Genomic DNA, 16,045 nt, shown 5'->3' with positions numbered 1-16,045 from the left:
TATATCATCTATTCACCCACCCATGCCAGTTACTGAGATCTTACCGTGTACCAGGCAATAGGCAATGCCTCCAGAATCCCCCTCAGTATTTGATAAGGACTCAGACTCTAAGTTCACATTGCATCCTTGGTTCTCAATTCCTGTAAATCGTGTGGCCTGCGGTGACATGGTACACGGTTCCTGCCTGCTCCTCAGGTGGGAAAGCAAAGTCCTTGGAGTTAGTTCATGCTCGTCAGCCTCTCATGGTGTGGACTATCCTGGAATCAACAGGGTAGAAAACCTTAGGAAATCAAAAGGTCGCGGTGCCAAGCCTCTCCTGCCTTCCAGGGAGATCACCGGATGGGTGCCTGCCATCTCTGTGTTATAAGTCTGTATGCTGTATACAACCTCAAGAGAGGTAATCCAGAATAAAGGTGGTTAGTGTCCTGGTTCACAAGATATGCAGGAATGCAAGGCGTATGGCCAGTTGTCTTAACAAGGGCCTCACCTAATACTCCGTTGAGAAAATTGGAAGTTTTCCAGTGGGAAGGCCCTGATCTTCCTGCCACCAAAGCTACAGAATTATTGGTGGTCTTTGTCTTCCTTCTTGTTACGATGAAAAACAGGGTTCCTCATCCATATCAAAGGTCAATCCCTCCATCTCTCCTCTGCTCTGGGTTCAGTTACCCTATTGCCTTTTCTGGGGCTTGATTCCTACAAATAGTTCCTTTTTATTCCAGATTAATTTATCCCTGAATAGTGAATAAGACCGTCTGCACAGCGAATCCAAGGATCATTCATAATAAACAGACTCAATGACTACTCTGTGCCGTGTAGGCGTGACATGACGAACTTCTTCTAAGTGATTCACTTACCCCTCAAAAGATAACCTCTGAGGGGCAGAACTCTAAGAGCTGCATTTTACAAACTTCAAAGCTCAAAGCTGAGCCACTTCCCGAAGGCTACTCGGCTAGGAAGTGGCAGCGTGGGATCTGAACCCAGAGCCTGGGCTCCCTGCCGCTGCACCGCACCCCTCAGGAAGACCCTGGTGCACGGCTCCCCGGGGGGCAGGAAAGCAGGCCAGATGGCGGAGGGTGATAGAGAGGAGCTATGCTTTTTGAGAGAAAGGCTTGTGGGGTTTATACAGCAGAGGGTGGGGCTGGAAATACAGACACGAAGACTGATGCAGACGCTGCAACGGTGCTCTCCGGGCACACGCTGAGAGCTTCATCTCAGCCACGTCTGTTCACGACTGCAGCTACGGAGCTGATTCTTCCCAGTATGTGAGGACTCCATCTGGCAACTTGATTTTTACTAAAGCACTTCATTCTTAATAGAATCCAAACAGTGGATAAGTTTAATAAATGGGATAGCTATTATAAGAATGGCTATTATACAGAAGTTATTAGATTGTTTTATTGCTTACGTATGAATTGCACAGTGAATTTTTACATTACAAAAAACTCAATTAATTTACATTTGTACTCAATTACAAATGTACTCAATTACATTTAGTACATACATTGGCACAAATAAAACAAATTAGTCCCCTTTTCAGACAGGCAGAAGAAAAAAATGCTGTGAGGAAGTTAACTGCTGGTAAAGTACAGAATTAAGATTCTTAAAGAAAATGAATTCGGAACTATTAAGGAAAAGTGTGTGTGTGCACGTGTTTGTGTATTCAGTTTAATTCCAATGACTCTAAATAAGCAGACAATACAAGTCTAGAAGGAACATTTAAATGTTAACTATTCAATGTCAAGGAAAAAAATGAATGATATAAGCAACAGTATACAGCAGAGAGAGAACGATGAACTGTTTTTATTGAGTTTTAAATATCTACAAAAATATAGCAATACAGTGAACTTCAATACATCCTAAACGTTCAGTACCCAAACTGGCTATACTAAAATAGCACGCATACCTATGACTTGCATGATCTCCTGCAATCTCCTGGAAGGGACGGCAAGCCAAGGACAAGAACCCACATTTCTTACGAATCGTTAATGAGAGCAGTTCAGTAATCTAGCATATACAGAAGTCTACTGTGATTTAAAAACAACTACAACAAGAAAATCCCCCCCAAAAACCGAAATCAACTGTTTACAAACAGACCACAAGAAAAATGTGATAAACATTAACTGAAATGATTTTCCTTCACATGCTATACATGCATTTTTAAATCACAGAGAAACATGAAATTTTGTCCAGCAAAGTTTGTTTTGCATGAGTGCAAATGAATATATATCTTCTTTTCTTATACTATTAAATTATATATATTTTTCATACAAAAGCACACAGTGTTAATCTATAAAATGACATCCAAGTGGATGATGATTGTTTTTGCATGTCCCCCTGCTTAGATTTTTCACAATCAAGTTAATATCTTTCTTTAAAAATACAGAAAAAAAAAGGAAAAATAAAGAAAAACATAAAAATTGGCCTATTAAATGCTGAAATGTTTTTACCTGGTCAGGAGCTAAAGTTATAGTGATAGCTGCAATAGGGTCATTTAAGCCCAGTGGTGACCACACTATTATTTGGAAAACAATGTCTTATTTCTCTACATTGAAAAAACAACCAAGGAGGCTTGACAGGTTTCAAAGACTAGAATCTTTTGCAAGATGTTTCAAGATGCTGTACTTTGGTTTAAATATTCAAAAAAATTTCGAGTATACTTGTTCTATCTTGTTTCTACTGAAAGTGCCCAAATAATCGTAAACACAAAGTCATTCTTCACTGCGATTTTTTAAACAAAAGCTAAAGCTAAAATTCAATTGTTTTGGGGGTCGTAATCTGTGATATGTACATTGTTTGATGTAAAAAGGAATCAAAAACCTGAAAAGGTAGAATTATAAACAGACTATTTTATAAAAATGTCCTAACATAATTGTACAAGAGCTGCAAAGAAAGTTGTTCATTTTTGCTGTGTGATGGAATTCACTAAAATGTACATAATTTTAAGAAAACACTGTGTTTGTCAGCACATGTAATCCTGGTAGCTTATTAAATCAACACTGGCTTAAACTGACGACCTTTCAGCACACTTAATGGCTAAACCCATAGGCACTCTTTTCAAATGTAATATCATGAATCCTAAACAGAGATGCATACAAGCTACAGTTCAAATCTTACAAGCTAAAACTCCATTTGGGGCATTTTTTTGACTATAAGGATTTAAAACAATGCACCATATAAAAATGTAAATTAATGTGTTCTCAGGAGAAATTAAAATGTACACACTCTTCACAGGTGAACTAGTAGCTGTTTTAAATGTCTTTTTTTCCTATACTAAATATATAGCTCATTTAATTAATGGAGCCACAGCAAAAATACTACTATAATTTCAAAGTATAGTCTGTAAACTAAGTACATCTTATGATGTAAAAAATATTGCACAATTTGGTACTCCAAGGTTAAGTTCTAAGACTCTCAAGTAGAATGGTCAAACTTTTGGCAGAAAACACAGTATTACAAGAACCAGACACTTAGATGTATGGAGATTTTGGGGTCATATTCTAGGACTATGACTCAGTAAATGTCATTACCATAGACAAGTTGAGGAATGACAGTCACATACTATTGAAGTGAACGAACAGAAGGATGCCGATCACAACATCCAAAACATGGGGACAAAAAGCCACAGGACAGTTTTACAGCCCCAAGATTAATATATTTGTATGTTTTCGCTTTTGCAGACAAAAACAAAAGCAGTTCTAATTTTAAGCAGTTGCCTAGATGTTTAAGAAATACACTAGACACTTCATACATCTTCAACTCTGGAAGGCTTAACTTTTTAATTATATGTTTGTGAAAGGCTTTAAATATACTATTTAACAATGAATTAATGTGAGACCAATATATGTTCAATTTTAAAAGCCAACAGGTACTAAAAATAAAAAATTAACATGGCATAAACCCATCTTCAGAAGTACTCTAAATCATAATAGCTACAAAATTTCTAACCTGGTATGCCAAGCATTTGGTTAAAGATAAATTCCATCATAATTTTCAGTAAAGTAAACCCTGAAACATCAGCTTGGCCTGAGTTTTTAGGCTTTTTGCTGAGGTCTTTCATGAGCCACTCAGTACACACACAGATCTGGAAACTTCATCTCGTAGACTGGGACAGACTGGTATTGGGCGTGTCCAGAAGTAATGGTCAGCGTTCCCGATGGACTGGGAGGAGGACTGTAAGAGAAGAACGAGGCTCTATCAACAGGTCTGTGGAAAAGCTGTTCACTCCACACACATCCCCATCACCACCTGCCAACAGCAGGGTAAGGCTCTGTCATCACCGGGACCAGTGTGACGGAGGTGCGGGCCAGCTGCAAGCGGGCACGGCGCAAAGATCACAGTGGAACTAAGCTGTTTCTAAGTCTGAACTAGACCTTCTCCTCTGAATATATATAATTTTAACAATGGGATTACATCATATCCATTCATGTAAGCTTGCTTTGTTTCAGTAGTAAAAAATCTTTTAGTATTAATACATATATATTAACCTTTTTTGATGACCACAGCATGGTATTTCAATATATAGATATATTATGATTAATTTATTTCCATGGGCAGATAGTACATTCATTTCCATTTTTCATTATTATAAATAAGGCTGACAGGTCTATTCTTACATATACATAATTTTATCCTGTCTTCTTGGTTTATAGTCTTACACATATAGAGTTTCTGGATCAAGTAGATTCACAATTTTGAGATGGGTACACACTGTCAGAATCCCCACAATTCATACTTTCAACATCTGGCTGCACCATCCTCTTACACCACTATAAATACTGGGTATAATCGTTCTTTCTTGTTCTCATCTTTGGCACTCTGGTAGGCAAAAGGGAATTCATTCTATTTTTATTTTCACATTTTGGGTTACTACTAATGGGACATACTTAGTATTCATTTTGTGTTTCTTTGAAAATGAATTGTCTATTTGAGTCTACTGCCTGTATTTCTATTCATTTTTCTCCTATCAATTTGGGAAACTGATCTTTTGTCATATGATACAAATGCTTTTCCTCGATTGGTTACTTAACTCTTATCTCTACACAGATAAAGATGACACTTTTCATCATTCAAAAACGCTCCCTGGTGTCTCCAATCTATTTCTCTTTACTCCACATGCTCACACATCTCCAACACTGACTGTGTTCTGATCTCTGTCACTGAAGATTGGTGTCCCTCATTCTTGAATTGCATACAAGTGGTCCACATAGCCACAGAAAGGGTCAATACAAGATATACTCTTTTATGTCTGATTTGTTTTGCTTGATGTATTTTTTAAGTTTACCCCCCCAATGTGTTCCTTTTTACTGCTGAATAATATTTCACTGTGTCAAGAGCACCACTATTTGTCTACTATCTCTCCATTCTCCTGTTCACAGATATCTCGTAATTAAGAAAAAAGCTGCTAAAACATTCTAACCTTTTAATTTCTCTGGGTAAATATTGAGAATTGGGATTACAGGATCAAAAGCAGGTATATGTTTAACTTCATAAGACACTGAAACTTCTTCATAAGTTTTGCAAAGTGCTTGTACCATTTTATACTCCTATGGGCAATATATGCACACTCTTCTATATAATGTCCAATATGCTATTAAGTTCATCCAATGACATTTTTTTCTTCTTCCAGATACTGTATCACCCAGTTCTTGAACTACGATTTGGTTCTTTTTCAGAGTTTCCAGTTCTCTCCTAAAATATACATTATTTTTTTCCTTTAAATTCTTTGATATGTGTGTGTTCTTTTAAGATCATTATCTACTCATTCCAATAACTGATCTGTAGGGCTGCTTATTCTTACTGTATTTTTCTGCTCCTTTGCATTTCTTGTCATTTCTTTTCCTTACTGTACTAAGGTCAAAATGAATGAAGGAACACGGGAAACTGAGGTATAATATTGCTTATTCTGTTTCTTTTCTCACGAACACAAACTCACTTTTCTATCTGGTAGCTGGTTGGTGTTGTTTAGCGCTAAGTTGTGTCTGACTCTTTGTGAGCCCATGGACTGTAGCCTGCCAGGCTCCTCTGGGATTTCCCAGGCAACAACACTGGAGTGGGCCGTCATTTCCTTCTCCAGGGGGTCGTCCCGACCCAGGGGTCGATTGCATGTCTCCTGCATCAGCAGGTGGGTTCTTTACCACTGAGCCACCAGGGCAGCCTATCCGGAAGTTAGAGTGAGGCAAGTAAACAGGAGGAGACGTATCAGATAGAAACGGAAACCCTGAAGATACACTAAGAAGCCTGCTTCATTTCTCTGCATCATGTAAACGACGCAGGACTGCTACTTCCTAACTAGGTGACCTTGGATAATTACCGAACATCTACCTGAATCTGCTTCTACATGTGTAAAGTAAAAATAATCATTACATATTTTTAAAAGTGCTGTAAAAACTAAATAAAAGAATGCACTCAGCAGAGTGCCTAGAATACCACAAGTTTTCAATAAATAACTAGTAGCAATAAGGCTTAATAAATGCAAATTATTAGTAGTAGTTGCAGTACCAATGAAAGAGAGTTAGTCATAATACTTATTCTAAAATACTAAATCCAGAGTTATGATAGTGGGATTAAATGTAACATAGAGGTCTCTAGCAATATTTCTTGTCAAGAACATGAGTTATAGATTTGAATTTCGATTATTTCCACTCACTAGCTGGATAAACTTCAGCAAGTTACTTTACTTCTCTAAGCCTCAGTGTCTTTACCTGGAAAATAAAAAAACACAGCATCTACCTAACTTTTCAGGACTGTGGTGAGGATTAGCAAAAACAACAGATACAAAGCAGGTAGATATTTACTATGACAACTAAGAGGCAACAAAGGCGTTGCAGACAGGGAATGCTGCCTGCCATTCCCATTCTACAAGGTCAAGTCATCAGCCACTGCCGTTTCCCACAGTTGTGCGCCCCGAGGGGGATTCAGGATGGGGAGAAATGCAAAGCCTTCTGCTCTTTAGACACTGGCCCCACGGCCAAGGTGCACATTCCAGGAACAGTTTCAATGAGCCCAGACCCTCACACCTTCCTACAGACAGAAAAGCACGAAACTTGTAGGCTGTGTGTAAGTGCCCACATCTAGCGATTTTCACCGAGGCTAAGGTATGGAGCACACTGCACAGTTCAGTCTGAGTCTCTGTTCTGAACTTTTCTACAGGAGTGATTCTCAGTTTAGCAGGGGGTGGCGTGGCGGTAAATGCCTGGAATGAGATGTTATACTCATGAAAAGGTGCCTTGTATAGGAAGGCAGTAAAAAGGCTGGGGGAAAAAAGCAAGTCAATTGAGCATCTACCCGTTTATTCTATTTATAGGCTACAAGGTTTGATGCAAAACTAATTTAATCAAGCTGAAAATATAAAACATGTAGGGAAAAAATCTCAGAAGCGTAGCTTCTATGCATGGCTCATTCACTGTGCCACTGTACACAGAGCAGTCTCTACACGGAGTCAACGTAAGAACAGGCGCAAACTCACTCCTCAGACAGAACCTGGAGTTTTTCCCTCCCTCTCTCGTGGGCTTCACTACTTAACAACAGACACAGAATAACCAGTGTTAGATACCTTACGTTTGCAGAGCATAAAACACAATTGCTCAATGGTGTACACAGGGCTTTGGTTTCAGGACGACCCACAGAGAGCAAAACCTTGGTGCTCAAGTTCCTTATATAAAATGGAGCAGTATTGGCATGGGACCTATACAACACATCTTCCCTTATAGTTTACGTCATATCTAGATTATTTATAATATCTAATACCATGCAAATGTTACATAAGTGGTTGTCAGCAATTAGTAAATTCAAGCTTTGCTTTTTGGAATTTTCTGGGATTCCACCCTCCCCCCCCCCACTGTTGGTTGAATTTGAATATGTAGAACCCATGGATATGGAGGACCAACTATAATTAGTAACAGGACTCAAACAGACACAACCTAGGAAAATTCAACTGACATTTGATCATTCAAGTGAGCCATCTGCAGAGGTGGAATTGTTATGGCCCTAGAAGAACGATGAGGTTGAACCACACAAAACAGTAGTTTTTATAGGTCAAAATGATTAAATCTGAGAAACTACCTTGTTAAACATATCACTAGAATAAGTCTTCCAATTACTCAAATGTCCATAAGGTGGTTTAGTGGCTAAGTTGTGTCCGACTCTTTGCAACCCATGGACTGTAGCCTGCCAGGCCCTCTGTCCATGTGATTTTCCAGGCAAGAATACTGGAGTGGGTTGCCATTTCCTTCTCCAGGGGATCTTTCCAACCCAGGGACTGAACTGAGGTCTCCCGCATTGCAGGTGGAGTCTTTACCAACTGAACCAACAGGGAAGCCCTGTCTTTATAGAACCATTTTAAAAGGAATTAAGTGATCTAAAAAGGAAAGCTAGAAAAACGTTAAGAAATTGTATCAGACTATCCAGTAAACAGAAAAACTATTACGGCAAAGATATCTATATGATCTTGGGTTTACTATAAATGAAAAGCAGAATTACTTAAAAGCTAGAAATTTATAGGGGTCTAATAGATTCTGTTTGTTGTTTTATTCATCTTGTAGTACCAAAACCCTTACCGTATGGTGAGTTCCAATATTTGAGCAAGTCTATCATGAAGCAGATTTGCCTACGAAGGAGAGAAAGCAAATGTTAACCATGGATCCATTACTCTCGCAGTGTCCATATGTAAGAACCCAAAGACGCAGCACGACTGCAACTGTTAAGCTGATGGTGCAGAATGCTTACTGTCTTGGCTTTCTCTCAGACGCTGGAATTTAATGTAAAGTTTTTTTTCATTCCTTTCCTAGTCTCACTGGTAAAAATAAATTGATATACATACAGAACAAAATACCTACAGCAAAATCATTGAAAACCACTGCAAAAAAAGTTTCAAAGCAACAAAAATCATTAACATTTAATTTGGGATCTGTCATTTCAATCAGCTTGTATCACACAAAGAAACTACTTAAGGCTTCATAGCTACATCTTCAGTTTTTGGTCCTTAGCCAATTCACTACCTTGTGGATTCTACTGACTTGCCTAAAGCTTAGAATCTACCCATCAATTACCATGAAAAGCTTCAACAAAAATCAAACTCCGTCCCCATCGCCTTCACTATGTGTTCACTTACTTTGGATTCACACTGTGCTGCTATTTCTTCAAAAGGTGCTTTCTGGAATTTCTCTATCACTAGACGCCTCTTTTCCTTTTCCTGTTCTTCCATTCCACTGGTATCTATATAAATGTTTAAAAAAAAAAAAAACACCATTAAAAGGAATACAGAATTTCACAGAACATTGCCAATGACCCTAAGAGCAAATGATCTATACATAAAAAATAAGGATAATTTACAGGACTACTTATTTAGGGAAAAAAGCAAAATGTGTAACACCCCTGAAATGTCTTAGTTGAGGCCAGAAAGCACACACAAAAGACTTCAAAATTACACGGCACAAAACCCTTTTATTCATAGACTATCTTTGTCTCTCTTACCAAAAAAAGCAGAAGCACAACTTCCTATAAGTCAAGCAACTTCAAGGCCCTTCCTGAAGGATGATTATTTTATTTATAATCATGCCCTTGCACATATGAGGTACCAAATAAAAAGTCTGCTAAATCTGATAATGAATGGCATGACTGAAATATAGATATGGTCAAGTGGAACCATATTGGTTTAGTCTTTTCCATTTATCTTCCACAATTTGAAAAGGGACTGTTTTTATCTTAAAATGATGTGTGGTCTGGTCAAAGATAATAAAATAATAAGCGGTCTGTCTTTTTGATACTACTGATATAATAACTGTGTCTATTTGCTTAACAATTTGAAAGAAGGCTAATTAATGGTTTAGTTATTGATGGTCTACTTTAACAAGCCAGTGGGTCAACAACTTCATAAGGCAAAACACACTGTTCAAGGTTCTTAAAACAAAGATGCTCTTCAGGTACACAAACTAGGTAACAATTAGCTAGTTTAAAAAATGGGAAGTAGTATGTAGAAAGGAAATTGTTTTTTTTTCCCCCCTCTGAAATTGTGTCAGGCTAACAAAGTTGTAGAACTTATGTACTTCTTCTGAGTGAATGTAATACAGAATTAAGATCATATCTCAGGCGTTCACTGGTCCAGGGCCACAAGCTTAAATGTGCCAGAGGTCAGGCAGGAGACATAAATGTTTTAAATTAAGTCAGTAAAAGTAGTAAGAAATACAGACTTGGGCAAGCTGAGCATGTATCTCTGGTCTTTATTCAAATTCAATTTCTGAAAATAATGCTTCCACCCAAATTTGGCCTGCAGGCGGCAAATCTGTCCAGCAGTTCTCAAACTTTCCGCTTTCGAGACTCCTTTATGTGTTACATTACTTGATAATTTCTGTATTACAATATAAAAATGAGACTTTAAAAATATTCATTAAATTCATCAAAAATTCAAACCACTACACATTAACATAAACGTTTAATGAAAAAATAACCATATTTTCTAAAGTGAAAATTTAGTGAAGAGAATGGCACTGTTTTATATTTTTGCAAATCCCTTTAATGTCTGACTTAATAGAAGTCAGCTGTATTCTATCTGCAAACATTCAATGCATTGCAATATGTTATTTTGGTTGAAGTATATAAAGAAAAAACTAAACTCACACAAGCATGTACTGACATGTTGGGAAAGAGTAATTCAATAGCCTTTTTACAGAATTGTAGCTATTTCTTCTACAATAAAATATAACAAGTGGTAGTTTCTTAAAAGTTAGTTGCAATATGGAATCTGAAGCTTTATTAATGAACTTTTTACAATTGGTTATATTAACATCTATTGATCTGTTTTACACTTTGAATAGAGTTCTACTCATGCATGATTCTGTAACATCATGCAATGGTCATCTGGAATACTGCTCCACTGATTTCTGCAGATCCTCTAAATAACTGGGAGTGTGTGGCATCAAAGAATGCGATGACCACCAGACCAGTCTGAGGCCACTGCCTTCATTCATGTTAGTACATGTAGTAGAGAAGCAACCTATGTCCTACTGTTATGCAGAAAATACTTTTAGACTTGAGGATCTCTTGAAAGAGTCTCCCCTAGGGCTCCAAGGGACCAAAGATACTCTGACAACACTGCCAAACTGTAAATTCCTCAACATGCCTTATCAACGTTTAAATGTCTCAAAGTATCTTGTACATAATAGGTGTTCAAAATTGCTTAGTAAATTCAATTTTATTTTGACAAATCTGTTATACAATAAGAAAAAAATCCTCTAAAAGATTAAGCTGAAAAAGGTCAGATTTTATTTCATGTATGATGGGTACCAGAGTGTTTCATGTCCCTTGATAATGATGTTCTTATTCTAATATTTCTTAAAATCAGAGCCAATTTCCACTCTCTATAGTGAAAGTCAATTTCCACACTCTATTGCTTTACCAATAGGAAATAAATTCAGATCAGAGCATCATGAGCCACCAGGAATTGATATTAATACTTAATTGAAGGAATCATTCAAAAAAATTTTAGAAGAGGCAACGTGTATGAGGTAAAATTTATTTCCAGAAAGGCAAAAGGAGAAAAATCAAGAGTATTCTTTTATGCAAAGATAAGTGTAAAGATCAGAGTCAGCCAAACATGGGTATGAGATCTGGCTCTGGTATTTACTAGCTATGCAATCTCAGGAGAGTTGTTAATTTCTCTGCCTCAGTGTTCTCACTGATGAAATAGCAAGAATTAATGTGATAATGCCTACTGACAATTTCTGCCAGGTCCTTTCTCCTACCCCATTAGAAACACACCTCTAACTACACTGCTATATGCCTCCTAAAAATGACTCTACATAATTTTCAGAATTTTCATCTGCCCATTTCTTATAAAAGGAAATACACTGACTGCTTCTCACAAATTCATGCAGCCTGAATGCTGGCCACCAAATAAGGGTGACATTCAAATAGACAGTGATGTACTTTCATAGTTTTAGAAAAGTCAGTCTGTACAAAGGAAAATAATTATCCAGGACAAGACAGGACAATCACAAAAACCTAAAGAATGTAAGCTAATAAACTGATACTATATTTATAGAGAAATCAACAGTATATACATTTGCCATGTTGCCTCTGGTAATTCTGGCATCTAAACAAGTACTGAGATAAAGATAAGCTAGTAAAATACCAGGAAAGTTAACAAGGAAAATATGCCTATATGCAGGTCAGGAAGCAACAGTCAGAACTGGAAATGGAACAACAGACTGGTTCCAAAAAGGAAAAGAAGTACGTCAAGGCTGTATATTGTCACCCTGCTTGTTTAACTTCTATGCAGAGTACATCATGAGAAATGCTGGGCTGGAGGAAGCACAAGCTGGAATCAAGATTGCCGGGAGAAATATCAATAACCTCAGATATGCAGATGACACCACCCTTATGGCAGAAAGCGAAGAAGGACTAAAGAGCCTCTTGATGAAAGTGAAAGAGGAGAGTGAAAATGTTGGCTTATTTAAAGCTCAATATTCAGAATGCTAAGATCATGGCATCTGGTCCCATCACTTCATGTCAAATGGATGGGGAAACAGTGGAAGCAGTGTCAGCCTTTATTTTTTTGGGCTCCAAAATCACTGCAGATGGTGACTGCAGCCATGAAATTAAAAGATGCTTACTCCTTGGAAGGAAAGTTACAACCAACCTAGATAGCATATTAAAAAACAGAGACATTACTTTGCCAACAAAGGTCCGTCTAGTCAAGGCTATGGTTTTTCCAGTGGTCATGTATGGATGTGAGAGTTGAGCTGTGAAGAAAGCTGAGCGCCGAAAAATTGATGCTTTTGAACTGTGGTGTTGGAGAAGATTCTTGAGAGTCCCTTGAACTGCAAGGAGATCCAACCAGTCCATCCTAAAGGAGTTCAGTCCTGGGTGTTCATTGGAAGGTCACACCCAGGACTGATGCTGAAGCTGAAACTCTAATACTTTGGGCACCTATACGAAGAGTTGACTCAATGGAAAAGACCCTGATGCTGGTAGGGATTGGGGGCAGGAGGAGAAGGGGACGACAGAGGATGATATGGCTGGATGGCATCACCGACTCGATGAACTTGAGTTTGAGTGGACTCTGGAGTTGGTGATGGACAGGGAGGCCTGGCGTGCTAAGATTCATGGGGTTGCAAAGAGTCGGACACGACTGAGCAACTGAACTGAACAAGCAAAAATCTTACCAATTGCTTTCTTCAGTGCTTCAAAGGTGATTTCTTCAGTGTTACTAACCTAGAGAAAAGCGATTTTAAGTAAAATAAAGGGTTAAGAAAGGTCAATATAAATGACATCCTTACCTACTTACAAGTTATCTAAGACCTTTTACAAATATTTTCTCTTCTTTGTGTTGGATGGATTCATGATTATACTCCACAGTATCAAATAATCATCACGTTTTCCTTGGTTTTAACAATAGCCTACCACAGTGGCAATGCTTTATTGCGACTGTGCTGCTAAGTATGGTTATCATCTTGATTTTACACACTTTCATCAGCCTTTTTGGAGAAGGAAATGGCAACCCACTCCAGTATTCTTGCCTGGAGAATCCCAGGGACAAAGGAGCCTGGCAGGCTACAGTCCATGGGGTCGCAAAGAGATGGACACGACTGAGCGACTAACACACACACACACCACAGTGGTTCCCCAAACAAGGTTACAGGCTGATGCTGGGCTGGCAGAACTAGCACCCTTTAAGGCAACCCAACTAATATTCAAGGCAGAGGTTATGTATAAATGCAGCTTCAGCTGTGTAATAAATGAGAACTAAGTATTCTATACTCTCTATAATTTTGGTACCACATATATGTTTACAAATCAAAAATGAAATAATCAGAAACTCTGAATGGTTTAAAAGCAAGAATCACTACTTTGGGAAGTGTTCAATGAGTACAGTTAACCAATATCTTAAAATAATCATATTCTGGATCTTTTAAGGTCAACCATCAAGTCTGATTCTCCAGAAAACACCCTTTAACTTGAAGTTTTCAAATCTCTCCTGTTTTGAGCCATGCTTGTGCTATATAAAAAGTCAGGAATACTTTTTGTGGCACTAACACATTTTCAGGAGGAATAATATATCCAGTTACTATAGTATCTCAATAAAAGATAAGAGATGATATATGAGTACTTGCCTTGGACTCTGGTCATCCCTAATTTTAGCTCATGAGCTTCCTTTTGCTAAGTCTAAGGCAGAGAGACTAATGAAAGCAAAAGACTTCATGCTTTGTACCTTAGCTTTTCTGTAATACAAAGGCTTTGGTTGGAATTCAAGCAGCAAGTTTCACTACCTCAGTTTTTCTACTGAAGGTTCATATTTCTAGTTGAAGTCAGATTAAACTTGGAAGTCTTCAGTTGCTTTGTTCTAGATATTTGGAGCATATATACAAGATTAGGCTTTGGCTGGTTAATTATTTGTATCTAGAAGCAATCTAGCACTTCAAAGTTGTTCTTACAACTGGTTAAGACTTTTCAACTTTTGAGAAATAATTAGAGCACAGAAGAAAGAACATAGGCGAAGCCAGAAGGCCAGGATCCTTGTTACATAGAACGTTTACCTGTTAGCTGTTCAATTATGGGTAAGTGAAAAGCTGAAGGACTTGATCTAATAATTCTTCTCTATTTGTTTTCCTTACTTTAGAGAATGATGATGCATTCCTCAGCATGGAAACCTCTCAGGTCACTCAGTCTCTGTCCTGTTTTTACCTCCTTCCTCCGAGTCCCTTGAAGTCCCCTGCTGGTCCTCTCCATCATGCCTCTAAGAGAGGCACCTCCTGCTCCCCTGACCTCTCCCTCGTCTCCAGCCTGGCTACCCCAGACCCGCTTCACCCTCAGTGCAAACTACCACAGGTGCCTCCTATCTGGCCTCTCTACCTCCAGTCTCCTCTTTCCAATGTAGCTCAGTCACACGTTTGAGGTTCTTTTTACGAAAGCCCAGCTCTGACAACGACACTGCCCAACTCTCAACGTGTTGCCATTTCCTATCAGAGTACACATGAAGCCCTCGGCCTGGGGATGAAATGTTCCATAACTTGGCTTCAATTCTGTCTCCCACTTTTGCCTTTTGTGAATTTTCTTTTTTTTTTTTACAAAAGAGGAATTTCTTTATACTAATGTTTAATGATTCATATTTTTCACACAAAGTAGCTGCTAAATACAAGCCACCTACTTCATTTGGTGCTCAAGCAAACCACAGTCTGTTCCAAGTCTATAGAAAACACTGGTTGTGCTGCAGTTATTGGGAAATGGTGCAAAGGTAGGCTCTTGGAGGAGTTCCAACATTCCTTTACTCGTTATGACTTTGGTCTCACGTATGACCTGTAACTCTTGCTTAGACTGTACAATGCCCTTGAGCCTGTGTAAAATCTGCTACACCTTTCCCAACCAGACTAGCTGTCACGTCACTTTCACTGATGAGTGCCTTCTTGTTCTGTTAGCACACACATGGGTTCCTTCAGTTGTACTTGGGGGAAAGGCAGGAGGAGGCATGTATGTATAAAAGATCTGCTATTTGTCCTCGAAAAAGTGACAATCCTTCTCAGCCAACCAGTGACTTAATATTGTATAAAAAATTTAATCCGTACTCCAAATTTAACATGTCTAACTTCCCATCAGTTCCCCCAAATAATCAAGCACTGACTATTATCTTTTTGAGAGAAGAACTGAGTCATGGTTTCAGGTTTTACTTATATTCATTATGTGTATCAGTCATGCTGATGGGGCTCAGCAAGCATGAGATCAGAGTCATGCCTGTGGTGCCTTATTCTATTAGTCAAGCCGATCGTTTAATTTCAGGAAGCAGATATGCCTCTATTCTATTTTAGCCACTTATCTTCTTTAATTCTTTAATTTAGGTATCTTTATACATATATAGGGCAATTTTTAGAAGTTCACTAAGGAGTCACAGTGGGCTAAACGTTGAATTGCAAATGTTAGAACTGACATACCCCAATGGACCAGGTATTTTAATAGATCAATAATAAGCTGAGCTATAACTAGGGAAAAACAACAGTTTTACTATGATCTCCATCTAAACAACAACAACAAAAAAGTTACAAGCTCTAAAAGCAGG

At 38.2% G+C, this 16,045-nt stretch overlaps 1 protein-coding gene across 2 annotated transcripts in view; it reads right to left on the bottom strand.

Moving 5' to 3' along the window:
• Positions 1–1,370: 1,370 nt before the first annotated feature.
• Positions 1,371–16,045, bottom strand: part of EFR3A (EFR3 homolog A) — a 78,353-nt gene continuing 63,678 nt past the window's right edge. For both annotated transcript variants that reach the window (XM_065902545.1, XM_065902546.1), the window contains 4 exons: positions 13,161–13,209; positions 9,110–9,213; positions 8,556–8,605; positions 1,371–4,170 (listed from right to left, as the gene is read on the bottom strand). In XM_065902545.1, the coding sequence (XP_065758617.1) occupies positions 4,065–4,170; positions 8,556–8,605; positions 9,110–9,213; positions 13,161–13,209 (309 nt within the window). In that variant the 3' untranslated portion in view covers positions 1,371–4,064. The remainder of the gene's footprint in view (positions 4,171–8,555; positions 8,606–9,109; positions 9,214–13,160; positions 13,210–16,045) is intronic.

The sequence above is a fragment of the Muntiacus reevesi genome, chromosome 12 (assembly GCF_963930625.1).
Source record: "Muntiacus reevesi chromosome 12, mMunRee1.1, whole genome shotgun sequence".
NCBI lineage: Eukaryota > Metazoa > Chordata > Mammalia > Artiodactyla > Cervidae > Muntiacus > Muntiacus reevesi.
Note: the sequence above shows the minus strand (reverse complement) of the source record. Positions and strands in the feature narration are given on the sequence as shown.